This window comes from Canis lupus, chromosome 35 (genome assembly GCF_048164855.1).
Source record: "Canis lupus baileyi chromosome 35, mCanLup2.hap1, whole genome shotgun sequence".
Taxonomy (NCBI): Eukaryota; Metazoa; Chordata; class Mammalia; order Carnivora; family Canidae; genus Canis; species Canis lupus.
The window spans coordinates 13,745,670-13,772,314 of NC_132872.1; the positions used below are offsets into that span (position 1 = coordinate 13,745,670).

General features: G+C 48.8%; 2 protein-coding genes across 19 annotated transcripts in view; one reads left to right on the forward strand and one right to left on the reverse strand.

The window, feature by feature from the left end:
* CFAP44 (cilia and flagella associated protein 44) overlaps nucleotides 1-1,794 on the forward strand; it is a 126,489-nt gene extending 124,695 nt beyond the window's left edge. For all 8 annotated transcript variants that reach the window (XM_072811729.1, XM_072811723.1, XM_072811731.1 and 5 more), the window contains one exon: nucleotides 1,291-1,794. In XM_072811729.1, coding sequence (XP_072667830.1) covers nucleotides 1,291-1,482 — 192 coding nt within the window. In that variant the 3' untranslated portion in view covers nucleotides 1,483-1,794. The remainder of the gene's footprint in view (nucleotides 1-1,290) is intronic.
* Nucleotides 1,795-5,293: 3,499 nt separating this feature from the next.
* Nucleotides 5,294-26,645, reverse strand: part of BOC (BOC cell adhesion associated, oncogene regulated) — a 121,465-nt gene continuing 100,113 nt past the window's right edge. For 9 of the 11 annotated variants that reach the window (XM_072811736.1, XM_072811734.1, XM_072811741.1 and 6 more), the window contains 16 exons: nucleotides 24,450-24,596; nucleotides 22,083-22,226; nucleotides 20,372-20,665; nucleotides 19,751-20,023; nucleotides 18,150-18,460; nucleotides 14,313-14,475; nucleotides 13,763-13,873; nucleotides 13,044-13,250; nucleotides 12,501-12,682; nucleotides 11,934-12,039; nucleotides 11,249-11,371; nucleotides 8,926-9,147; nucleotides 7,994-8,229; nucleotides 7,706-7,782; nucleotides 7,042-7,235; nucleotides 5,294-6,019 (listed from right to left, as the gene is read on the reverse strand). In XM_072811736.1, the coding sequence (XP_072667837.1) occupies nucleotides 5,832-6,019; nucleotides 7,042-7,235; nucleotides 7,706-7,782; nucleotides 7,994-8,229; nucleotides 8,926-9,147; nucleotides 11,249-11,371; nucleotides 11,934-12,039; nucleotides 12,501-12,682; nucleotides 13,044-13,250; nucleotides 13,763-13,873; nucleotides 14,313-14,475; nucleotides 18,150-18,460; nucleotides 19,751-20,023; nucleotides 20,372-20,665; nucleotides 22,083-22,226; nucleotides 24,450-24,596 (2,978 nt within the window). In that variant the 3' untranslated portion in view covers nucleotides 5,294-5,831. The remainder of the gene's footprint in view (nucleotides 6,020-7,041; nucleotides 7,236-7,705; nucleotides 7,783-7,993; nucleotides 8,230-8,925; nucleotides 9,148-11,248; nucleotides 11,372-11,933; nucleotides 12,040-12,500; nucleotides 12,683-13,043; nucleotides 13,251-13,762; nucleotides 13,874-14,312; nucleotides 14,476-18,149; nucleotides 18,461-19,750; nucleotides 20,024-20,371; nucleotides 20,666-22,082; nucleotides 22,227-24,449; nucleotides 24,597-26,645) is intronic. The other 2 variants (XM_072811737.1, XM_072811738.1) reach the window with 2 other exon arrangements.

A 26,645-nucleotide genomic window follows, 5' to 3' on the forward strand; every position in this document is an offset into this window, starting at 1 on the left:
ATTTAAAGTGGGTATCCGTAATTGTAGGATCTCATGTTACCTTATTAAAACACTAGTTACTTTTTATGGCTTTTAAATTTTTCTTATATAATATTTATTGAGCCTGACATAATACATAGTATATGGTGGATAACTCTTATTTCATACAGGTTCACCTGGTTTAAGGTTCACCTAGGTGAGGTGACCTCTAGGAACCTAACACATATATGACATTTTAAAATATGTCATATTCTTACAATGGTATTTGCAAAAATGCCCATTGTTTCCCTTTTCTTTGTTTTCTTTAAGCGTCCTAGAAATGGTCTAAGTTAAGGGAAAGTTAAGGTGACTTCAAAGTGACTAGCTGGAGCGATGCTATGAGCTGATGCATGGGTTTAGCTACAAGTAGTTAAAAAACCTTTGGAGAGTAACTTGAGGAAAATGACCCTTATTTGTTTAACAAGAAGTCTGGAGGTAATGACTGATGGTTTGGGGTTTAGTGGGTCTGTAATGCCAGGGCTAGTATCTCTCTGATTCTCTCAGTGATTCTTTGGTGTTTCTTTCAAAGTCACATGATGGCTGCCTCAGCTCTAAGCAGAGCAGATACTACATTGTTATATTCTTCTCTTAAATGTGCGTTCAAAGCTTTTTGAGCCTATACTTATGGTAACATGCTTCAGGAAGGTGCTGGGTAGAGTGGTAAGAGCCACCTATCTCTTAAAGGCACAAGATCTTTCAAGAAAGACCTCAAACAGGCATTTAGGTTGAACTATATATGAAACTGCCTATTTTTTCAACCTAAAAACGAGTCTCAGATATAAACTTAAATGGTTCAATCTCATAATCACAGTGATAATGTGATGGATGTTCTGAAAGACCATAGAACAGGAAATCCTAATCTAGTCCACAGGACAAAGGATGCCTAAACGTGATGTCTGAAGCATGAGCAGAAGTTGGCTGGACAAAGGGAGGGACTGGATGAGGAAATAAAGAGATTTCCTTTTTGGAAAACAAAATATGGGCTGCATAGAAAAAGGCGGTACCTTGTCCTTTATGGTTCCAGTGCTGCGCCCTCTACAGTAGGAATGATGGATAGCTAGCTTGATGGGATTTTCATTTTAAGAGCTACTCATTAGGCCAGAAGGGCAACATTTCTAATGGTAGGATTTCAATGGAAGAATTGAAGGCCCCTTAAAATAAGGAGTAAGGGGTGTTTAAGTTGACTGTAAGATAGGCACCCCTAAAGGAAGAATGGGGAATCTTTCACATTCCGAGTGATGCTGAAAGCAGGGAGGTGTTTTCTTTCAACAGGGCAATGCCTTCCAGGGCCCTCGGAAAGCAGATATTGTGGCAAAAGAGAAGGTCGCTGAACTGATCCAACTCCAGGCAGAAAGGATTTTGGCCTTAAAGGAAGAGATTGCTCTCTTGCGTAAGAAAGGTGGTCTTATCCTCCCGCCCATTCAGCCTCCACAAGAGAAGGAGATGAACCCCATGGGTCTTTAAGTTTGCCTCTTGCTGAAATCCATCCAAGATTAATGACACAGAACTTACCGGAAGTTGTTTCCTTGCCACCTGCAGCAATCCTATTGTCTTAAACTTATTTAAAAGTCTAAGACCAGATCTAGTCATACAGTTTTAATAACTTTTCTCCAATTTGATCATCTTAGAACAGACTCTAACACCCAACATCTATTTCCTCTTGAACTTAACCATTTTAGGTTTGTTTGGAATCCACTGGATTGAGTATGGAGCCTCAGAAGGCCGTATCTCAAAACTGTAAGAAAGCATCTGCAATACATCTTGTTTTAGGAAATATGTCTCTTGTTTATCTGAATTTTTAGCCACCGGGGTGGGGTGGGGGGGTGGGGGGGAATCTGTGAGAAAATTTTTTTTACAGGCCTTGGAAAATAAACTCTCATGTTCAGTGTTCTCTGAGAGAACAAAAAAGCACAAGCTAGTCTGCCAACAGTATCTTAGACTAAGATGCAAATCAGAATTCTGACATTGTTAACTTCACAGAGCAATTACTTGAGGGCTCAGGATGCAGGAAATGTGGAAAGGGCAGTTAGCTTTGGACTGGCAGAAAGCAGGAGACTACCCAGCTTCCTGAATCACCCCTGGCTTCAGCAAAGTCCAGCTATGAATGGAGCAGAGGACTGTGTTTGGCAAAAATGGTCAGCAAGGAGGCTTTTCTCTAAAGGTGTCTGCAGCTCTACCAGTATTCTAAATGTTCCCAGAGTTTCTCATGTCCTATGCATTTTCTTTCGGGGTCTAATGGGAGTCATTCGTTGTTTCTGATATAGATCCAGAAATATTGACAGGTTATGTCACTCTGAGAGACCGTCCCTAGCAATCACTCTTGATTGTGCATAACATTTTAAACGGATTGTCCTTTTCGTTTGGGGGTAACTGGTCATGGGGATTTATTGCTGTACCCATTTAGGAATGATCTCCCTGATATTTGCATCCCTGTTTGTTAGCAACAGAGCTTAGCACTTTAGATTCAGAGTTCCTTAGGTCAATATGAATGAGCTTCTTCCCTGAACCGTCCCACAACAGAACCTCGTCCCAGAGAAGGAAAGGTGAGAAAGGCGATATTACATCAATGTAGAAAGTGACCCAGCAACATCAAGTCTTTCCGTGACTAGCCTGCTGATGTGTCCCTGCCAGATAAGAAAGGACTTCCTTCCTTTTGAAGATTCTTTCATGATCCTATTTAAAAGATCTGAATAGTTTGTGCCTGTTAGCTTAAATCTCTGGTGTTGTAGTAGAGGTATGTAGCTTCTCTGCCCTATACTATGTGTGTCCCCCAAGCATTTAAAAAAAATGTGATTGTCATAGCTTTGAGGGTTGCTTATTTATTGCTGCATGAATAGTTATCCCCAAATATTACATAAAACAAGGACTTACCTCACCCGGTTTCTGAGGGTCAGGAATCTGGGAGCAGCTTAACTGCCTGCTTTGGACTCAGAATCTCACGAGGTTATGGTCAAGCTGTGAGTTGGGGCCACAGCCATGTGCAGCTTGGCTGGCACTGGAAGGGCTACTTCCAGACTCACTCAGCTGTTTGGCAGGAGGCTTCCGTTCCTCACTGGCTGGCTACCGCAATGAGCAACTGCCTGGATAAAGTGGTTGGTCTCCAGGGAGACACCATTCCCTAGGTGGTAGTGGGAGCCGGAGGAAGTTACGTAATCTTCCTGGGCTTCATTTTATTATCTAACAAATGGAAGGATTTGGATAAGCTCTAAATCTCTTTCCCATTTTGAAATTCTGTGATTCTAATTGCAGCAAGAATGACTGTAGAGTCTATGGAAGGGCCACAGCAAAGATTCTCTGAGTTTTTCAACTCCGTTTTTTTTTTTTTTTTCCCCGATTGGTTTTACAGTCAGGATATTTTTCCCCCCAGAATTGAGCTAAGACTAAATTCACCACTTAAGTCCACAATATGCAGGCCTTCATCCTGTAGGTTTGATAATATATAGTTATATATAGTTAACACTCAAGTTGTTTTTAATTTTGAATTGGACAAGACCTATGGATAGCTTTAGTTTCATTTCTACTTGATTCCAGATTTAGTCTTAAGTTTGTAGTTAAGTATCAGCCTTTCCATTCACTCCTGCTCCCCTGATCAAATTATTTTCTGCTTCTAGCTGTGTCTTAGAGAAAGCTGCTTTACTTCTGAGAGTAAGGCCAAAATTGGTCTACACTCAGTTACCTCTGGGTCAACTGCTAACATAATTTGGCTATTTTGAACTCTTGTCCACAGTATCATCAAAGCCCAATACTGGAAGAAAAAGAAGCTGTAGAGTAGAGGCCCTTCTGTCACATTTACTCATTGTTGCCAAGTCTGGCTGTCCTGTGGAAAAGTCTTTTGGCCTTGAGCTGGGCTCTGTACCACCATTGGCACCTGCCTACTAGCTCTTACTCTTCCTTCGGTAAATTATACGGCCTTTGCGTGGCTGAATCAGGCTTTTAAAAGGCACTGTAATAATCCGAGTCTAAAGAAATATAAAATACAATGAACTCGAGTATGTATTTAATTTTCTAGGCTAAAATTTAGAGGCCTGATACTTTTCCTCTTTTCCTTCAATTGGCTAAGGTAAATATGTATATTCATCTCACTTAATGTACCTTAGAAGTGATTTTTCTTTCCTAAAAAATTTTTTTTGAGAGCTAAAACCATTCAATATTGTTACGGTTCCAGGGCTGTGCAGAAAGCAATTTTACATATCACTTCCATAAAGTTCACCAAAATTCACTTTGACAACTACCTAGGATTATCAAGGAAGAAAAGACAAGAAAAAATACAATGAAATTTAAAGCCAATGGACTATGAGGTGAGTTACAGCGCAGCTCCAAGAGGCCCTGGATTAGCGGAGTTAAGATTGAGAGTAGTTGGCCCTGTCCCACTCCTGAAGTGACTTTTAGGTCCCCAGTGCAAGGTCGTGGCTGAAGTTACATCTTATTTCTTCTATCATTTCCATGTTCCTTACAGTCCTTCATTTTATTTCTTAAAATATTAAGTACAACCTTTCTGAAGATCATGTCGTACCCCGATGAGAGCTCTTTTTCCAATTTAGCTGTTGGACAGAAAGAGCATGTGATACAAGCTAGGCGCAGGCTCGGTATCTCTTCTGACCAGTAGAGGGTGCACTTGGCCTGGAATCTTGTTTCTCCCACTGGTGACTAGCCTGTAGCATCTGCCTCCATGACTCACTTAACCAGACTTGAGAGTCTCCAGGGGCATTCCATCTGTAACTCACCTTCGCTGAAATCTCACAACATATATTTTTCCCTCCTGGGAACAGTCTGAATGTTAGGGCTTTTCGTTGCAAAGCTTCAGGCCCCAGCTAGTGCCAGCTGCACGTATGAAGGTTGATCCTGTGGTTGTATGGACGTAAGTAAATGTTGATTTTAAACAACTAGTGAGTCAACTCCTCTGGCAGTGCTGATCTATCTTTGGAAAAAAGGAAAGTGAATTTTATCAGGCACCACATGTGCACGTGCAACATAGCATTCAACTAAATGATATTTTGGAGATCTTCCACACATCTCTCTATGACCAAAGCTTTACCTCAAGTCCATTCAGTAAGAGAACTGCGAATCTGCTTCTCCTTGCCTACTTCATGCTGAATCTCTCTTGACCAAAACGGTTACCAACGTAATACTTAAAGAATTAGACATCCGCTACCTCTTCCTGATCTCAAACTCTTGACAGAACTGGAAAATGTCACAAGGGGAGACTTTTCTTCAAAAACTCAAAAAACTGAATCCTAAAACCTATAAAGAGGATGCTGACTCATACATGACTAAGTTGAACGTTACAGGGAAGACTAAACATTTATTTAGAAATTACAGTGTTTGTTTTTACAGAGATAGGTTGCCACAGATTATTGATTCTGGAAGGTTTGTTAATGCTAATAGGACTATACACATCTTAGTCTATTCTCACGGGCATCTTCTGAAAACGTTTCCTGTAGTACCAGGTCTGGCTGTCTTCATGAGTATCTCCAGCCTGAGATCCTGTGGCTTTTCCCTCCTTGTCATCGTAGACAGTGTACCTAAGGCTCGTCCTCTCATCAGCTTCTCTGGGGGCTTTCTGCTGCCTTCTCAGTCTGTTCGGACCCGTCTGTTACTCTTGCCAGGCTGAATCCTGTTATTGTGGCATCTTTGATTTCCCTCTCATACCTCAACTGGGTAGGATTCTCTGCGTCTCTCCAGAATTATAAAAACACATATACATTTATTTACAAGTGCATAAATATATAAATATGACTATTATAGAAAAATAAATACCAATTTTCTCTCTTTTTAAAAACAATATATAGTCTTTCTGGGATATTGGTTTCTGCCTACATTGTAGGAGGTGGTGTTTCAAAAGATATATGCACCGGTGGGCTGGGGGAGAGCCGCATCCCAAGTTCCTGCCCTGTGTAGGCCCCTGTGGGGTGCTGGGAACGCCAGTCTCCTCCACCCATTTGGCAGGAGTTAGGACTGTCCACTTCTTCAACTGGTACAAGGCCCAAGCAGCACGGGGGCCCTAAGGAGGAGAAAAGTGGGAAACATTAAAATCCAGACTAACCAGGAGCCGTTGCTCAAGAGTACTGGGTTAGACTTGCCCTAAAGAAAAGACAGAAACACAGGACTATGGCAAGGGCAGTTTGCTCTGACATCTCAGATATATGGGATGGGCCACTAGTACCCATGTCCCACCACAAAGACTCGCAAACACTAAGCACCTATACCCTAAAGCAGATGAAGTCAGCTGAGCCCTTGAAATGTGGAAGAAAGCCCTGTTATTTCCAGATTTAAACTGCTACTCTACCCTTCCAGTATGATTTCTCTGGGCATCATCATCCCACCCGAGGGAGTCCAGTTTTGATGATGTTGGGGTCTGGCTCTAGGAGGCACCTGTCTTAGAATTTTATCTCCCAGAGACAGGGTCTAGGATCTGCATGCGAATGGATACATGCCACAGAAGCTAAGAAGCATTAGCCAATTGTCCGAACCAGCCTGTGCCTCCAATCAAGCATCCACTGATTGATTTCCAAGAGCCTGGCACAAAGGAACACTGTAGGATGGGCAGTGTGCATTGAGGCCCTTGGAGAAAAGGTTCTGTGGAAGCACAGAGTTATGACAATGATGTGAGAACTAGGCTGCTTAATGACTGATATCATCTTCCTAATTAAGAGACAAGACCCAACACAGCAAGGTATTTGGGGTGATTAGAGAATACCTCTTGGTGTGATGAGAGGCAGCAGGAATCTGTGAATGGTCATGAAATGCTGAGACCAAAAGGTTTGCTTTCTCTGAAATGGGGGTGTGTCCTTTTCTCAGCTATTGAGGACACAGCTTGCCATGCTAGAGTTGGACCCACCCAGATTGCCCCCATGGACCTGCCGGACCAGGTCTCTCACTCCCCCATAGAAAAGCTGTGGATGGCTCTAAACACCACCTTTGAGGAAGGTTACCTCCCCCTCTCTAGGCCACTGCTGGGTTGTGGACGCCTCCCTCATGTCAGCCCCAGTCTGTTCAATTTCCCGACCTGCCCCTGGCACCAACCTCGGTGAAAGAGAGGGTCCCATGTTGCTTCCAGCCCAGGACTCGGGGGTACATTCCTCATGACTGACTGGCCCGTGGCCGCAGGCTGCTCCTGGAGGTGGTGGCAGTCTTGGTGAGGCTGGAGCAGCTGGTGAGTTGAGTCATCAGGCAGCGTATATAAGAAAGAGCCCTCATCTGGACTGGACCTAGGACCCCTGCAGGCATGAGACCAGATGGAGAAGTGAAGTGGAGGCAGAGTAGGTCTGTATCCCCACTACCCTGGCTGCTTCCCTGTCTCAGGGCATCAGAGCCAGTCAGGGCTCAGATGGGGCAGGGACTGCTCCCCTTTGAACCTTAGGTGTCATACCACCACTTCCATGGATAATTCTAGTCTACTTCCTGAATGCATGAAAGGATGTGCAGTCAGGTATCTAGGAGACTATGGACAGAGCCAGCTGAAAATGGCTGCTCTGGCCTGCCAAGTGAGGAAGGACTTCTAACGGGCCAACCCAGTCCCCAATGCAGAAAGCACGTTATAATTGCCAACACACCTCCTAAGGAGGGGAGTCCAGTGGAGCAGGTTGTGGGATATGCCTCTGTGCCTCACCCTGTCCCTCTCAGTGACTGAGATTGGGCTTAGGGTAAGCTCTGGAGCAGAAGGCAGGGAGGGGAGAGGCCCAGTTACCTGGTAACCTGGTGACTGGTGTGGTCATATTCAGTGCCAAGAATGGTCTGCTTTAGCAGGCTGCTGGTGTCATCCTGCTGCTCAAGAGAAAGAGTAACAAAAAAGTCACATCGGAGTCCAGGTAACTTTCCTGTTCAGTGTTCAACAGAATGAGCTGTTCCCAACTAAGGAAGCCAGACCCAGTAGCCCAGGATTAGAGGCTGGAAGGAAGAAGGCCCCAGGAGGCAGCCCCAGTACTCCCCTGTGCTGGCTCGCACCTATTTGCCCACATTCCCAGGGCTGTGTTACCTGCTGAAGCACCCCTGGGCAGTGTTGCTGAGGTTTCACGCCTGGGTAGCCCATGGCAGCTGTAGGGCAGCCCCTATTCACATGGATCCCATTGGCACAGGCCCGTCTACTGGTACCACTCAGGTAGGGCTGCCCATTGGCTTGGTGGCCTGGGAGTCCTCCCAGTGGTACCATAGTGTATTGGCAGGAGGAGGACAGAAGGGCACTTCGAGGAAAACCCAGGTCTGTTGTATGTTCTGGAAGAAGAAGGACACAGGTATGCTCAGGCCCAGGAGGTCCAGGGCAGCCTCCAGTACCATAGAAATCTCAGAAAACTTCTGACACTGCCCCAGGGATGAGAATGTTCTCAGTCACCCATTTCTCCTACCATCTAGACTCTTCTGCAGTGTGGGGAAGGGTGAGGAGATATAGCAGCACAAGTTTGGGGAAAAGAAGTGGTGAGTCAACAGAAGAAACTATTTAAATGAGGCAAGTTGACGAGATGTATTGTCGTTTGAAGCAGAGATGAGTGGATAACAGGGAAAGGGAGAAAGCCCAATGCGTCCACAGACCCAGAGAAGTGACAGGGAAGAGGTGGGGTCTATTTTCAACATGAACGTGTGGTCAGAGCAGCAGCTTCAGACGTTAAAAGGAGTTGGAGCCAGATAAGTACTGAGTTCCAGAGACGCAGAGGCCAGAACACTCTCCACTGCATACTTTCCATTTGCCAAGATCCATAAACTGGGAGGAAAGGGCCCAGACTTGGAGTATTTTTCTCTCTCTCTCTCTGAGCCCTGTGGGGAACCTGGGAGCTGACGCTCTAGTGAATGTGAAGCAGGGCACCTCTGATCCTGCCCTGGGTGAAGGCCTTGTTGGCAGGCTGGGAGGCCCCTCATCCCCACTAGGCTCCTTCCCTTGGTGCTGAGGTGGTAGGCGGGGGAAGGGTCACTCACTTTGCTTAGACCAGGCCCTCCACAAACAGAAGGGGATGAAGGCGACAATGATGAGGACGATAGAGCCCAGGACGACCCCAACAATCAGGTAGGGCAGGTCACTGGAGCGTGCCACCATGGCCCCGGTGCCGACCGGCCGCTCTATGGTTTCAGGGGGTGGCAGCTGAGGTGGGGCCAGAGTTGGGGGTGGGAGACGACCAGGCTGACCAGAAGACTTCCGAGCTGTAATTGTGGACAAAATACACCTCAGTATCTATTCTTCGACATCTCTCTCACAACAAACAGAAAACACCAACAACAAACCTGATTCTATGGGAGTGGGAAATGGGGTCAAACTCACAAGGCAGGGCCTCAGAACTCAGTAGTAGATGAGTGTGGTGTCCAAGCTCAGCACGAAGCTGGCCTCGAATGGCAGATTTGGCATGGTCAAAGAGAGCGGAACCTTCTATTTCAAAATACACTCTGAGATGTTTGTGAGTCTAGCACTGGTGTCAGGCTGCGTCTTCTGAGCGGGAAAGGTGAAGGGCTTTTCCCAAAGAAAGCTAGTGAACTTTTGGAAGACAGTCTTTAAAAAAAATGCACGAAACCAGCAAAAGAACTGGGAATGGCAGAGTTTACCCATGGATTTGCTACTCCTGGGAAAATTAAGGGATGCAAAGGACTAGATCTGAGCCTGGCCTCGGGGCAGGAGTGAAGCGGAGGTAGGGGACTCTGGGAGAGGCGGTAACTGCGAGACACCAATTCTGCGACAAGATGGCAAGCTGTCCTCTGGGTCGTGCTATTACCAGGCTGTGTGTGACCTGTTCACTCCTGTTCACAGCTGTCCTCTACCTCGACTCTGACAGCACAGCCGGTGATTTCCCGCTACCTCTCCCAGGGCTGCTGCTTACATTTGTCTGCCTCCTCAGAACTGGGAGGCCTCCTCGTCCCTCTGGGGCCACACTCTCCCCACTCTGTCCTGCGTCCTGATGGCTGCCAAGTGCCTATGTCCACGGCTCTTCCCCGCTGGGAGACCCGCTTCTCCCTCAGGGTCTCGGGAGAAACAGCCCCAGGAAGTCTCTGAGTGGCCTCGCCTTGTTCCTTCCTTCCTCCTGGGCTCTGCTGTTCTTCTGGCTCCCCCATTTCAAAAAAGGGCAACATCATCCATCTGTCCTTTATGCTAGACTCCCTTCCCTCTCCCCCCGGCCTGATGTGCTAGCAGCCCCTGGTCCACCGACACTTCCTCGAAAGAGTCTCCAACCTGTCCCTTCTCCTTGCCTGGACTTCACAGCTCCCACGCGCTCCCCCTGCCCACTGCTGCAGAGATTCCTGTGAGCTTCTCAACCTCACGGACACAGGGTCCTCGATGATCCAATGCCCACAGCCCACCCATGCCCTTCCCTGGGCATTCCCTTTCTAGAGGCCACATCCTCTAACCACCTGGAGCTATTTGCTGGCTGGCCCTGTCCCCAAGGATGGTCCCTCCTTGGTCCCGCCTAAAGATTCAAGCCTTCCAGACCAGTGTGGAACCTTCGTGGTCTCTGCTCTCTGCCCTGGGCACTCGGTGTATCACTTGATAGGGGACTCTGGCTGTGCAGTATTCTCCACTGGACATGACAAAAGAGGGCTGGGGTGCACAAGGAGGCACTTAGTATTTGCTGAATAGGTGACTGAAAGCTGCACAAAGCCAGAGAGACAATGTTGCCAATGTCAAGAAAATGCATTATTTTCTCATCTCCCTTCCTATTCTTTTGTGATCCTCTCCTGATTAAGTTCTCTGCAACATTCTTATGTTATACATTTTCAGTATTTGCAAAATGGAGATGGTGATATCTATCCACTTGACCAATGTGCAAATATTAAGTTATTATGTGAAGATGTTTAACATGTTTTAGTGCAGAGAAGGAATCCGGGCTTGTAGTCGATGAACTGTGCCCAAAGTGTGCTCCACCCCTAACTCGCTAAGTGACCTTGGTGGAGATACATCATTTCCTGATGCTCAGGTCCTTTTCTATCTCTGGTTGGTTTACTGAATTTAACTACAACCTCATTGTAAGTACCAAATGTTACAGGAGCATAGTGTTTATAGAGAGTTCTGACATTAAGAATGGGTTCTAATCCATAAGTTCATCATGTAGGAGTTAACTCCCCAGTTCCTGGAAGCCATCATGATGGCAGCCCTATTCACACTTGAGGCACAGGCAATGAGCAGAAGATGACAAACGGGTACTTGGAAAATAAGGAGTCTTCATGGGGAAGAGATATCAGCATGCTACATGGAACAGTGACTTTTCCTGCTGGCTAAAAATAGCAAGAGGAAAGCAGAGAACCTAAAGACAATCACCTTTGGTTTCACAGATCATCACGTTGCTGAACTCACTCTCCCCTCCCTCATTGAAGCACTGCATCTTAATGTCGTAGGAGGTCTCTGGCTGCAGGTGGCTGATGGAGTGCCAGTATCTATCCCCTGGAAGAGACAGCAAGGAAGTCACATATAGGAATACGCATCTGGTCTGCCTGGAACCTTCCCAGTCAGCCTCGGACAGGGGTGTGTGTCCAGGCTGGTGCCAGGAATGCAACAGGATGCCCTGGGCTGGAGAAGCACTGGAAGAAATGTTCTAGGTGCCGCCCAAATTCCTGTCGTCCCATCTCCATGGGAAGGAAGCATGTGGACTTATGATCTCGATGACCCCAACTGTAGCATGTGTCAATGATATGTGCACAGATGCTTTATGTCACGCCAGCCCAGGTTTTATTTTTTTATATTTTTTATATTTTTAAAAGATTTTATTTATTCATGAGAGACACACAGAGAGAGGAAGAGACACAGGCAGAGGGAGAGAAGCAGGCTCCATGCAGGGAGCCTGAGGCGGGACTTGATCCCAGGACCCCGGGATCATGCTCTAAGCTGAAGGCAGATGTTCAAACACTGAGCCACCCAGTGTCCCCAGCCCAGGTTTTATACTTTCACCAACACCTAGACCCCCATTATTAACAGAGAAAACCGTATCACCCAAAGTGCTTCTTACCTTCCACCATATCCTTCTTGTAGTCACTATCATTGTCACTGTCTGTGGGTCGATAATAGATATAAAAGCCATGGATAGGGGTGTTGTTGTTACTTGCTGGGATATACTATGGGGAATGGAGAAGAAGCAAGTTGACAATGGAGTAGAGAAATCATGTGAGCAGAACCACTGGTGGACAGAAATTTGACACCAGCTTAGAGTATAAAAATTCACAGAGGGAGCCTGACAAATATTTCTGACAAGATCTCCAAGGCTTTCTTGGGGAAGGCTGTGAAGATCACTTGTTATTTAGCCTAAAAGTCCCCCAGCTCTTAGAGACTAGAAACAGTTCTCCAAAGATGTAAGTCCCCTCTGAACCTGCCTGGGTACTGTAAGGATGAGTCTCTTGGCTCAATTCCCAGGTATGGGGGTTGGGTCGGGGGCAGGGCAGGGGGTGACCACTTAAGGGAAAGGGTCTTAGAAGGGAGAACAGAAAAGTGATTCCTTCCTGCCTGCTGCAGCAGCCAGCCTCTATCATCTCGAAGCTCAGCCCCACCTCCCCGTTGCACTCTATGCGAGGCCACTCACCATCCACTTGAGCATGATGGTAGTCTCGTTGACAGCATCGGTGAAGGTGATGTAAGGGCCTGCCACAGGCCTCTCGTACACACGGCCACTATAGCTTGACACCACATATGGCCGGGAGGGGGCACTGGGCTCACTTTCCCCCAGCATGTTCAGAGCCCTGACTCGGAATTTGTAGGAGGTGCCTGGTAAGGGAAACTCACTTGAACCCAGGAGCTGGAAAACTCTTCTGACCCACCCCCACCGAGCACACCCAGAACCTAGAGGGATCTTTTGGGTAGCTCTTCACCAAATACAAGTCCCCAAAGGACACAAGAACTCCCATCTTCTTCAGAAAGGAGCCACAGAAGGGACAGCTCTGGACCTCTTATAAAGAGAGGGAGGGGAAGGAAGGGTTTGTAGGCTGGAAGGAACACAACCAAAACCATACATGTAAGCAAGGTGGCGGGTGGCAGACCGGCAGAAGAAGAGCCCTCAAAGCTTTAACTACTTCCAAGGGGTTGGGGACAGATGGGGAATCAGGTGGGATAGTGGCCAGACCCCTACCTTTCTCTAGGCCAGTGATCTCCACCGAGAGCCGGGAAGGAGGGATGGCACTGGTGGCCAGAATCCAGTCCCCCACTTTCTTTAGCTTCTTGTACTCTACCCGGAAAGACTGGATTGGGAAGCCACCATTTCCACGGGGAATCCATGTCACGTACACTGATGTCTCAGAGGCCATGGAGATAGTGGGCCTGTCTGGAGCTTCTGGGGCTGTAGGAAACCATCCATGAGGGAGGATGAAAGTAGAAGGGACACAATAAAGTGGTTGAAGTGCAAATGGACTTGACCTGTTCCTGACTGGGGCCCATTCTTCCCCCCAGCCCTCTCCCTCTGGTGGCTGTATCAGATCTCCCAGGGCTACTGGGGTCACCTTCTCCCAGAAGGAGCCCTTGAGCTAGGACCCCTAGAGGCCATGCTTCTGCAACGTCACACTATGGAGCGCCTACAGTCTGTGGCTCCCTCCTCTGTGCTGTCAGGACCCACAGGGTTTAGCAATCCCCTATCCACCTTGTCAGACTACCATGTTTTCCTTGAAAAAACTCCAATCTATGTTTTCTTATTGGGGTTAGCTGGATGGATGCCAGGAAAAATGTCACAAGGCTTCCTGGACCCACAGAACAAGACCCCATTCCACCTGCAACAATGAGCCTTCTGAGGCAGAGGACTTGGTTGCAGTTCTGACTCCTGCTCACTCCCACCCCTCTGAGCTGCTGGGGACCTACGAGAGAGGCGACCATGGTCTGGCTGGCTGCTGCTCTGGGGGTTGGATCCTGGATCATCTCTCTGGATCTGCTGCTCCTTGCTGGCCATGATTTCAGGTTTGGGCCGCCGTCCTGGATGGAAATGGGTTGAGACCAGCAAGTATGGGGGCGTGTGTTAGGTCTGCCTTTCCAGAGTTCTTTCTGCCTAAGACTCTGCTGAGGGGTCTGACAGGGTGATGCAAATAATATAGGATATTGGCAGTGTGGTCTGATCCCCAGTTCTGCTTAACCATCACGGTACTGAGCCTGGGCCCAGCATGTATGTGTGTGTGTCTGTGTGTGCGGGGGCATGAGCACAAGGTGGGGAGGGCAGAGAGGCCAGCTGGCAGCTCTCCTGAGGAGACACAGGACCTATGCCTGGGCTCATAAACCATGGGGAGGCAAGAGCTGACAGGACGATAAAGTTCAAGGTAAATGGATAGGGCAAGGTGAGCAGGGCTTCCCACCTGGGCCTGGCAGGATTTGCTCAGGTCTATAAAACCCCAAGATGGGGGCAGTGTTTGACCCTTACCAGTTCGGAAGGTGACCATGGCTGTCTGGCCTTCGCCTGCACAGTTGTAAGCTGCCATCTCCACTTCATACAAGCTCCCGGGGTCAAGTCTGGTGAGGGTCAGGCGGTGTTGGCTGGCTGCAATGCTGGAGACAGTCCAATTGTCAGAGGAGTTTGTGACCTGCTGGAGAAGACAGCCGGTATCAGAACTGGCATCTCAGCTTGGAGCTAATGGTGGCTGTGGTTTGCATAAAAAGCAGAGTGGAGGGACGCCTGGGTGGCTCAGTGGTTGAGCGTCTGCCTTTGGCTCAGGGCGTGATTCCGGGATCCCGGATGGAATCCCACATCGGGCTCCCGGCAGGGAACCTGCTTCTCCCTCTGCTTGTGTCTCTGAGTGTCTCTCTCTCTCTCTCATGAATAAATGAATAAAATCTTTAAAAAAAAAAAAAAAAAAGCAGAGTCCACCAGAGCAGGAGGAAGAACCAGTGGGCTGGGAGCAGAGGGGTGGTACTGCAGAGAGCACACTGGTCCTGCTGGCTCTGGGACTTCCATCCTTGCTGGGACAGTGAAGTAGGCTCTGTGGTCCCTCATCTAGCCATCCCGTCAAAGAAAATTCGGTGGGGAGGTCAAAAGACCTCTTATTGCTGAGAATTTCTCGAAAGATGTCCTCTCCGTATTTCTAAAAACTTCCATATTTAACTTTTCTTCCCTCCTTGCTCTTTTTAAACCAAATAAACACAGTCCCTTCACAGTTTCTATTCTGGGATGATGATTATGATGATGAAAGCAGCAGCACCAATACAGAGTCTTGGTCGCAGAAGCAAGCACTTCACAGGCTCTCTAAAGACCTTTGTGACAATAGCCCAAGAGACAGGTGTTAGTTTTGTACCCACTTCACAAATGCTAAGGCCTGAGGAAAGGAGTAATTTGCCTAGACCTACATTGCTAATAAGTACAAAAATCATGACTTGACTCCAGAGAGCACATTCCTAACCATTCGTGACTTATCCTAGAAAGAAAAGGAATCTGGGAACCTGAAAATCTTGGGTTTAAATCCTGATTGTGTCTCTTACCAGCTGTGTAACCCTAGAGCAAGTTCCCTGACCTCTCTGATCCTCAAGGTTTTCAAATCTAAGATGAGTCAAAGAAAAGCTCTCAGCTTCTTCTGAAGGTTAAACGAGATGATGTATACCAAGCGTGAGGCACTGAACGTGGCACACAGGTTCCCAGCGAATGCCTGGCCCCTTCTCCCGACTTGCCCACATCCTCCACTTGGGAGGTTTCTGCCATTCCAATCCTCCTCTGCTGCTCCTGTGCTCACTCCTTGCTTCTTGCTTAAAAACTGTGGATGAACAGTAACTAATTCTGGATTAATCCTTAATGGCCCCAAATTCTTGGCTCTTTTAAAAAAAAATACATCCAGGTTCCGTCCTCCACAAGCAATGCCTAGAAGCTTCTTCATCTCACCTACCCCACCTTTCAGGACAAAAGGCTTAACTGGCAACAGTGCACATTTTACACAGTCTGCTGGGACCTAAAGCTGTGGTTTGCTCAAGAATTAAACAGCTGGTAGGAAAACCTCTTATCCTCAAGCAAAATATTCCAAAGTAAAACAAAACCTACTATTCAAGGGACAGAGATGGTCTGGGCTCATTTATGTCAGACTTCCAGGATTTGTTCCAAGGGGAGAAGTTTTTACAAACTGAGAATCCTCAGTAGTACTAGAAACCCAGACACAGTAGCCCAGGGTCTGCAGATGTATCACGAAGTGAAACTGGCTTCACGAATGTGAAAAAGTGAAAATGATCTGAGTGATTCCCAGTCTCCTGCAAAAGAAGGGGGCTGCAAACACAGTCCAAACTGATTTTTCACTTCGAAATCCTTTCTTGTGTGACAATCCTTAAGATTTGCTAGTTCCTCAAGAAAAGCACTGCTTGCGAGGTATCATTTCTGCCCTGGCCATGTCCACTGAGCAGTCCTAAGTGCCCCACAGGCCGGAGTCTAACTGAAGCCAGACCCAGCAGGGGCACAGTTCCTCACTTTCCCTGTACCCCTTTATCCTCTGGCCCGCCTGGCGCTGGCCTCACACTGACACTGGGCTCTGAAACAAAACTAAGAAATAGCACGGTCATTAGTCACCGTCACACTCGCACAGGGTGAATGTGGCCCCCCGCCTGGCATTTCCGGATCGCCACGCATGGCCTTTGCCAGCCTGCCTCTTGGTGAAGCGGTTTCATGGCCACCTACTGGCCTGAAAAATATGATTCTTGTTCTCATTACTGGTTCTTGTCTCCCAGGGACCATGAGCATTTGGCCTGCCCTGATCTCTGTCTACAACTCTGAGATGGAGGTGTCTAGTTACAGAGAGAAACGAGGATTAGGACCGGCCCTGCCCCATAACCTGGGCTGAACAATGCAGCTTTTTGTTAAAAATATATTTACCCCCTTTGCTGGCTGCCTATGAAGAGGCCAGCAGGCCAAGTGTTAGTGAGAGACTGCATCCCCACCCCCAACCCCCTACCTAGGAGGCAATTTTGCCTCAGGTGTCTTTCTGACGACCCAGTGGGTCTATGGACTTGTCCTGAGCCAAGGTCATAAAGGGAAAGATCAGAATGAGAGAGGCTGGCAGGGTCCAGAGCAGGGGAAAGAGCTACTGCACAGCTGACATGCTGCTCCACACAGGGCTGATTTGGTCTTTAGAGGGGGAGAAGAGCTGATAAATACTTTTACTATATAAAATATAGCATGTATACACATTATCAAATAACATTTTTTAAAAATCCATTTAAGAACAATAATTTTCAGGACACCTGGGTGGCTCAGCAGCTGAGCTTCTTCTGCCTTTGGCTCAGGGCGTGATCCCTGGGGGTCCTGGGATCAAGTCCCATATCGGGTTCCCTGTATGGAGCCTGCTCTTCCCTCTGCCTGTGTCTCTGCCTCTCTGTGTGTGTCTCTCATGAATAAATACATACTCTAAAAAAAAAAAAAAAAAACCAATAATTTCCTGTTGCCTAATGGACTTAGGAAAAAAAAAAGCACACATCTGGGATGAACAGAAATGCTCCTCCAGGACATTTTTTTAAAGGAAATCTTATGTCCTTCTCCCCTGGAGGGTAACAGCAGGTGAGCACACAGCCTCGAACAAGGGGGCCGCCTGCGGGCCCTGTCCTACCTCAAAGGACACTGTGTCCAAGAGGATGGGCTGGCCAGCTGGCTCTACACCCTGCCAGAGCCAGAGGCTCCCTCCCTGAGAGCTCCTGAAACATCCACCTGGACAGGCCTCCTTCTGTCAAGGAGAAATAGCTGAGGTCTGAGCAACACGATGTGCTTTCAGACCCCACGCCTGCTTGTCCAAGCCGAGCCATGAGGAATCCTGAAAACTGAGGGGGTGTTTTATAGCCCTCAGAAAAAACACTTGTTCATAAATATTTGTTTTCCTGGCCCCAGAGCTAGCTTGCCATACAGAGTTCCTGCAGGTATGTGCCCAGTAGAGCTTACTTTGGTTAAAAAACAAAACAACAACATCAACAACAAATGACAGAGAGAAAAGGGGAGGGCAGGGGATGGTTAACAGGGAGATTTGTTAACTATGCCCCAGGATGAGGAGCTGGTGGGGGGTGCCAAGCTTCTGGGAAACCAGTGCACACAGGAGCTGAAGTGACACACACTTTTCCTGGGCCTCTGGGGGTCCCACATGCCTCAACTCACAACCATCCTCCTGGGAGGTGGTAGGAAGTAGGGCAGAGGAGGCCAAAGGTCAAGGTCCAGGCTTCAGGAACTTGGGGGGAGATGGCCAGCGGCCAGAAACCCCTGCCCAGACTCACTGAGAAGAAGTCTGCACAATGCCAGGCACCGTACCTTGCGGTGTTTCACCACATAGTAGAGGATCGGCGCACGGCTACCACCCTCATGCCGAGGCCGCCACACAAGCTCATATGAGTCCGTCTTGGAGGTCCGGGGGGAGCTGAGAATGATGGGTGCTTCTGCAGGAGCCACCTGCCCCTCCTTCTCTTCAGGGCACTGTGGGGAAGCTGGCTGCACCGATGTCGGCGGCTTTGGGAGCCCTGGGTGCCCCCTTAGCATCTGGTCAGGGCTTCCGGGTCTGGAGGGCAGCACGGGAGGGGTGGCAGTGTCCAGCTTAGCATCCCGCCATGGCCTCAGGGTTGTGCCTGGAGGACCAAGAAGGAAAGAGAAGGGAAGGTGGACAATGTCGTTCCCCTGGTCACTGGCTGCATTGTTGCCCCAGGGAGAAGGCAGAGGGAAGTGAGAGATAGGAAGAGCCCACAGCCCAGAGCCTGAGATGACCATCAGCCCAGTCCACACGCAGCCAGGCTCTGTGGGAAGAGAGAGGGCTGTGTCACTGCCCCGCCAGGAGATGGGCAGCCCGGGGCCCTGTGCCCAGGCTTTTTGCGTGGCCAAGGGTGGCAGGCAGGCAGCTCTGCAATCTGTTTTCCTGAACCCCTACGCTAGCCTCACCTTGAGTGAATGTTCTGTTTACTCCTGAGGAACCTTGCACCCTCCTCCTCCTTCTGTCTGTGTTGGGGGAGGGGACACATCCCTTCGCTGCGGGGTCTTAACACCATGCAGTCTGGGCCTGTTCCTACACCAGGCAGCAACCTGCCTTGCAAGATGGAAAGCCAACTGTAACCCCGCTGAGAACCTGAGAGGCCAGGAGAGGCAACACGTCCTTCAGGAAGCATCTGCAGAATCTGCCAATGTTACTTGTCCCTCCACCTGACATCCTGAACCACAGAAGGCTGGCATCTGATCATGTGGATTCAGCATTATTTGGGGTCGTATTTTTATCAAATCATTTCCTTGGTGAGTTTGGCGTCCTCCATGAGGAGGTTGAGTCTTTGTTAATTTTCTGTGCACCCCCCACATTACCTAGTCCGGTGCTGAGGACATAAGTAACTGCTCAGCCAGTACAGGTGTCAACTGAAATGAATCAGGCTGAAAGGGATGGATTTGCTTTTCACAATGGTTGTTAAAACCAGGTGTCATGGAACCCTACGAACCTAGAGATTCCACAAAATAAAAAGCATTTGAGAAAATACAACAGTAAAGGGGTACCTGGGTGGCTCAGGTGATTGAACATCCAACTCTTGATTTTGGCTCAGGTCATGATCTCAGGGTCATGGGACTGAGACCTCAGTTGGCTCCACACTCATCACTGAGTCTGCTTGGGATTCTTTCCCTCTCCCTCCTCTTCTACCCTTCCCCCTACTCACATGTGCTTGCTCCCTCTCTCTCAAATAAATATTTGTAAAAATAAAACAATTAAATGGATCGCTTTCACAAGTGAAAGGGTACACACTTTGACCTTCTAATAAGTTAACGTAAACTTGAACTTACAACTAAAAATCACTTTTACCTCTTTTATATATTAGGGTTCTTAGTCAAGGAAAAGGCTCTGTGAATGTGCAGCTGCGATGTCCAGCCTTTCGGGCTACACTCACCTGGCCTGGCGGTTCTCAGCTGGACCACGGCATGGGCGCTTCCGACTTCATTCTCAGCCATGCACTGGTAGACGCCTTCATCCTCAGGCCCTACGCTAACCACCCGCAGGGCCCTGCGGGACAGTCGGAGGCGCTGGCTGGAGGTGAGGGGCACAGCGTTCCTCAGCCACAGCACAGAGGGCGGGGGGTTCCCACGCACCTCACAGGTGAGCTTGGCACTCTGGCCCCACGGGATGACCAGCTGGGACAGCTCCATGGTGACCTCGGGGGGTTCTGCCGGGAAACCAGAGCAGGGGTGAGAAAGGCCAAGTCTTCCTATCCAGGACCACACAGGCTGGGGAGGGATCTATAGTCAGGAGTGAGTCCCTCCTTTCCTGTGAGTATTGGTAGAGGGAAGGAAAGGTCCTGTGCCTCGTCTGTCAGTCATGACAGGAAAGGGACTAGAGAGGGACATCAGGCCCATACACCGAGGCCCTGGGACCCAAGCATCCCAACTCTCTCTATCCTCTTCCATTACACCCTGGGCATGGGACCTCTCACAAGGCACCTGAGCCTTGGGGTTATGAGTTTCTAAGAAGACCACACTGACCAAAGAGAAGAAGGTCTGCAGGAGACACTCACCAAATACCTGGACGTTATACAGGATGACCGCTGCCCCAGGCTCCCCAACTCCGTTATCGGCCATGCAACGATAAGTCCCTGAGTCCTCCTCACTGGTGGCATCGATGAGGAGGTTGCTTAGCAGGAAGCGTGTCTTGTTGTAGCCGGCGACACTGGACCCATCCTTGGCCCAGGTGACCCGTGGGGGTGGGATCCCACTGGCCACACACTCCAGAATCAGACTCTGGCCTTTGGTGACAATGATGGTCTGGGCCTCTGGGGGGTAGATGATGCGAGCAGCCTCAGCAGTAGAGCCTGGAGGAGCCGAGAGGTGAAAGGCAGCATGTGGGACCAGACTCAGTGCCGAAGATCCCCTCCGCCCTGCCTTAGGTGGCCAGGTCCCAGGAGGCAATCCCAGACCATGGGGACTTGGAATCAAACAGCCTTTCAGGGGTTTACAACCTACATAAAGTGAGGCAAGTTACTTAATTCCCTTGAGCCTTGGTTTCTTTATAAAAACAAGGCCCTCTCTCTGCAGAGAGCTGTTGTAAGAGATGTGGTAACATACTGGAATATTGACACAACACACATTTGAATACGCACGTCAGCAAAGAAAAAGATGAGGGGGTGGATGCAGGTGACTTTTCCTGCTTGCACTCAGCAAGTGCACCCCAAGTCTGAGGATGAGCTAGGAGACAAGGATCCATGGTATCCCCCACAGCAACCAGGAGTCTCAGATCTCAGCATCCTTCATAGTGTGAGCACCTCGCTGCACTGAGAGGGACCCACTGTGTAAAGAAATGCATTTCTCGCACAGTAGTAGTACAGGTCCCCAAAGCAAATCAACTACTTCGTTGGCTGCTCAGCTAAGGAAGGAGAGATCTTTTCTCAGTGCTGGTGGAGAAACAGCACAGCACTTATTGGAAGGCAAGTTGCTCCCCAGCAGTCACCTCCCTCCACGCTCTGTGTGATTCTGCTTTGTGTGCCAAGCAGGGGCAGATCCTGGTGTTACAAGACCTGAGACATCTACAGCTTGGGAGGCCCTCTTGAAGAAACAGAATGTGAAATTACACAGAAAACTCTGTGAGTGAGGGACTGCTGTAGTTTGGCTTCATTAGCTTCACGGTACATCTGCCTCTGGTGCTGCCTCTAAAACCAAGCTCCACGTAGGCTGTCCCTCCACTGAGTAAGCAGGAAGCCTAGAAAAGTGCCTGGCACCCGGAGATGCTTGGCAAAGGCAGATGTTGTTTTCATACAAATGGGGGAGTGTGTGGGCCTCCACGGACCATCACCAGAGGGAGGTGTTGGGCTCACCGCAGCGGTGCAGACAGTGTAAGCACAGCTGGGCCTAGGGCCAGGCAGGCTCTGTGGCCTCACATAGGCACAAGCACATCATCGTCTTTCCTATGCATGTGCTGCCAGCTGCTGAGCACAGGCCGTCTGGCCCCAGCAGACACATCCCAACAGATCTCCACTCTGAAAGTCTCCCAGGGAAGGAGAGCTCTCAACAGGCAGGAGAACGGGACTAGCAAGCACAGCTACCCCAGAGGTAGGCAAGGGATATGTGCCACTAGAGGGGAGAGGACCCCCCCACTCTGTCTGAGTCCTGGTTACTCCCACTGGCCCGAGCCCCCCAGCTCCCACCCCCACCTGAGAGAACGGGCTTGGAGCACAGCCTGTGCCCCCCTTCCTGTGTCCCCTTCCATCAGTGAGACACCCCCTGGCCCCTTACGGCGCACGCGGAGCCGGTCACTGGAGCCCGAGGTTTTCACTTCCTGGGTCACCGGGTTGTAGGCAGCACACTTGTACATTCCCTCATCCTCCTGGCTTGCGTTCACAATCTGGAGGTTTCCTGACGGCATGATCAGGTAGTTATCTGAGAAAAGGGCAGGGTGAAGGGGACATGGGATGAGTCTGGCAGCAGCTCCCAGTGGGCAGGACGACAGGAACCATGAGTCGAACACCTGAATCCCAAGCAGCCCAAACTGGAAATGCTTTTCTCCCTGTAAAACCTCAGATCAAGCGGGACAGAAATGCCGAGAATAGAACTAACCAATTAGCCGGCAAACCAGCTAGCTAACCCACCTGAGCTAGTCCACAGGTCTCTGGATGAATATTTTATACTTTTAAGGGAGCTGGAGGAGGGTGAGAAGGAAGCAAGATTTGGGGTCTGCTACACCTGGGCTTAAGCTCTGGATCTGCCGTGCGCAGTGTGATTGTGGCAAAGCTGGTTAAACCCCTGAGATTCTGCCCTGCCTTCAGCTCAGGGCGTGATCCCAAAATCCAGGGTTCGAGTCCCATGTCAGGCTCCCTGCAGAGAGCCTGCTCCTCCCTCTGCCTGTGTCTCTGCCTCTCTGAGTCTCTCATGAATAAATAAATAAAATCTTATTAAAAAAAAGACATGAGCCACCTCAGAGCTGCTGTAAGGATTGAGGGGCCCGTGCTGTACACGTGGGAGATGAGATGATCATTCCTGCAAGCCACCAGGAAGGAGAGAAATGAGTTTAGAATTCCCCATGAGTCCCTGTCAGGGTCAGAGCTCTGAGCCACCTCACTACTGGACTTCTGCAAGCAGGGAGGACTATTCTAACTCCGCCAACCACCACCTTCTCCATGAATGTCACTGAAACCCTTTATCTGCATCACTGGTTTGCTAGGCTTTGTCTGCTTCAGGACCAGAGGTGCCATGGGGGTGGGGCCCCAGGGCTGTATTCGGCTTCTTTCAACAAGAGACAGATTCATGGCTTCTGGACACCCCACCCCATGGTGTTCAGCTTCCCGGCAGGCAAAGCACTGGCCATCAGCTCTGAGCTTTCTGGTGGTGCAGCCTGCCCTGGGAGTCCTGCTGTCTCTGAAATCTAGGTTCAGGGAGCCTGGTGCCTGCCTGTCACTGGGCTGCCCCCGGTATGAGCAGCTTAGGCAAATGAACCGACAGAATGGGGGGTGGGGGGACACCCTTGACTCTTGTGGGGCTTCTTCCAGAGGCTGCTGCCAAGCTTCTGCTAGGGACAATGGAGATTAATGCTCTAGTCCTCTCAGATTAATATTCTATTCCTCTCCAGTTATTTCTGAGTGGCGGGATTAGGAGTTTTACCTTTCAAAAAATAGTTTTCTGTATTTTCTACAGTGAACGTATATATTCCTCATAGGAATATAGGAACATATATTCCTTTCATGGCCAGAAAAACTTAATGAAAATATTTAAATATCTACAGGATATTTGTAAAGGAATAGATCTTGAGCTATGGGTTCTGTCAAGCAGGGTCTACTTGGTCTCCAGTGAAGGGTCAGCTATGGGAAGAAGCTGATTTCATCTTGAAAGGCACCCCTTCTCCTCCCAGGCACTCTGTGGCCCAAAGCTTGGCCTTCCCTGGCCCAGCTGTCATTGACACCGCAGCCTAAGCAGGAAGCTAGGACAGCTGAGACAGCCGCATTACCAGGAAGATGGGAAGAGGGAAAAACCCAAGTCCCACTTGAAACATTCCTGTGCTATGTGGGAAAGGGCTTTGCCTCCCACCAGGGAACACTACAGCTCCACGAATGGCTGGGTTCATCAGACAGTCTTGCTGTGTGTAGCAGGGAGCACACACATGGGAGGCTCCAGAACCCTGTGCTGACAGCCTCGATCAAATAGTGACAGCTGAGCAACATCTTCCAGAGCCTCAAAAGATGAAGAAATTCCTCTCAAAAGGGCAGGGGAGGGGGATCCCTGGGTGGCTCAGGGGTTTAGTGCCTGCCTTTGGCTCAGGGCGTGATCCTGGAGTCCCAGGATCAAGTCACACATCGGGCTCCCTGCATGGAGCCTGCTACTCCCTCTGCCTGTGTCTCTGCCTCTGTGTGTCTTTCATGAATAAATAAAATCTTAAAAAAAAAAATAAATAAATAAATAAAATCTTAAAAAAAAAAAAAATGACCTCCATTATGGAAGCAAATCCCTTTAGGACCTGACAAGGCTAAACAGCAAGGTAGAAGACAGTTGACCAGTGTGAGGAGGGGGCCACAGGCATGCTGATGGGGGGGGGGGGTTGGAGAGGCGGAAGCCAGAGGTGGTCAGCCTCCTCCCTGGCCTCGGCCTCTGGGCTCCTCCTTGCTCACTCACCTCTGGATGCCTCTAGCCACTCTTGCTTGACACTGTATCGGACCTGGGCTTTTGGATGGCTCTCTGGAAGGTGGCAGGCAATGACTGCTGTGTTCCCCTCATCTACTTCAATCACGTGTTGCACATCCAACTTGAAGTCCTGGAGGTCTGTAGAGAGAAGGGAAGGTGCCAACTGGGCCTCAATGAAGCAGAGAGACAAAGCAACATTTTAGAGTGGACTTCCGCCTTGGTGTCATGATAAACAGCTGTAGGGGCCTCACCCCGAGGGGCTTCCCAGTGGCTGTCCAAATCCTTCCTCCAGCCTTCTGTTGTCTATAGGAGTTTACAGGATGCAATGTGTAGCCTCCATTAGTGCATCAGAGTTCAACTTGATATACAGAAGCTGGAGAGTGGGGACATGTATAGAGAATTCCATGAGGAGATGCCTGTGACACAGATCAGCCTCTTCTGGGACATGGTGGCCAGTTGACCAGGCCCATTGGCCCTATGGAACTTGGCTGGAGATGGGTCAGCAATCAAGGCATAAATGTCCTGGCACAACTCAGCTAAAGGAGACTGAAGGGAATGATGAGAGCAAATTGTGATCTCTGGAGTCACAGAAAAGATGTGAAATATGTCTAATGAATGTGAAGTAAGAAATACATGCTGTTTGCAAGTGGCATGGCAAAAACAAAGAAGTCCTTTGGTTCTTCTCTGACATGCATAGTAAAGTGACAGGCCTGAGATTCCACTCAGTTACCAACCATTGTTATAACAGGAAGGCTGATGCTACCTGGGAGCTATGTTCTCCTATCATGGCTAATCCTTACTCAAAGCTGGGGTGGGAGATCTGTGGATGCTCTGAGAGCTTTCTAAGGGAAAGATGGGTCTCCATAATGTGGCTGATGGCAATGGAATATGGGAGACCTGAGGGTCTTGACACCAGGCTGCAGAGTCTAGTAGCATGATGGCCATCTTTTCTGATTTGGCTTGGTGGTAAGACTAGGATCTAAAATGGTAGAGGATGAAGATCCACCTGCAACAAGAGCAGGATGTTTCCCAGATAATCTAACAGTTCAAACCACAAAACTCTCTCCAAAACTAGAGCCAGAGCCCTGATGTTGCTGAACAAAATTGGACACTTGTGCAAAAAAGATTCCAGATTTGTTTTTTAGGACTGTAGCTGAATCTAATAGAAGTAAAATGAAAGGGGAATAAGATAAGAAAGAGGAGAATATTTACCTGGATGCTCCTTCATAAAGATACCTAGAAAGCCCTCGAGGCACCCTGTCTGAATGCTGACCACACAGTGTTCAGCTCAGCTCCTGAGAACGGACGCCATCAGAGCTTTTACTGCAATTCCACTGCAAGACTCCACCTGCCTGTGTTGTTTCCCCTGGAGACCCAGAGAAGGCAAGAAAGCGACAGGAGCAGGCAGGAATCAAGTTTCTCACAGTAGATAAGAGGTAATTACCAAAAACAAACTACTGTCACCATAGGAGAGCCCAGGGATCAAGGCAGGCAGTGAGGTCAGGTTTCCCACTTAATGGAACTTTACAGTAGAAAAGCCACACCAGAATAGGAAAGTCCTTTTGTTTCTATGAAAGGATTATTGTCCTTACAATACTAGAGTACGAACTTTTTAGGGGCAAGTCTTATTTGTTTATGTGTCCTCTGACCCTAACCAGGGCCTGGCCTAACTAGATGCTCAGTAAATGGTGAATGGCCGAATGAAGGACTATCTTAGAAGTTAGGACCCTCAAATCAGTTACATAGTATGGTTATTTTGAAAACAGACTGCTTCTTGAGAAGCTATTTCTGGAGTCATGGAAAAGGTGCGAAATAGGTCTAATGAATGTGAGGTAGGAAATACATGCTGTTTCCAAGTGGCATGGCAAAAACAGACAGGCTGCCCAATTCATTTCTAGCACTCTCTTTTACCTTCCCGGCTGAGTGATACCTGTGGGGCAAGGTGATATCTCGCTTACGGATTCTTTCCTTTGAGTGTGTATAGAACCTTCTGGGCTTTTAAAGATTTATTTTATCATTGTTTAATTTTATATATGTGGTATCTGACTCCAATTAAATTGTAAATTCCTAGGGGCAGTATACTAATTTTACACTCCATGCCCCAACCCCAAACCCCATGGCATGATATTCAGGATATAGCAAATGTTCTCTAAATCCTTGCTGAATGAATGAACAATTTGGCGTTTG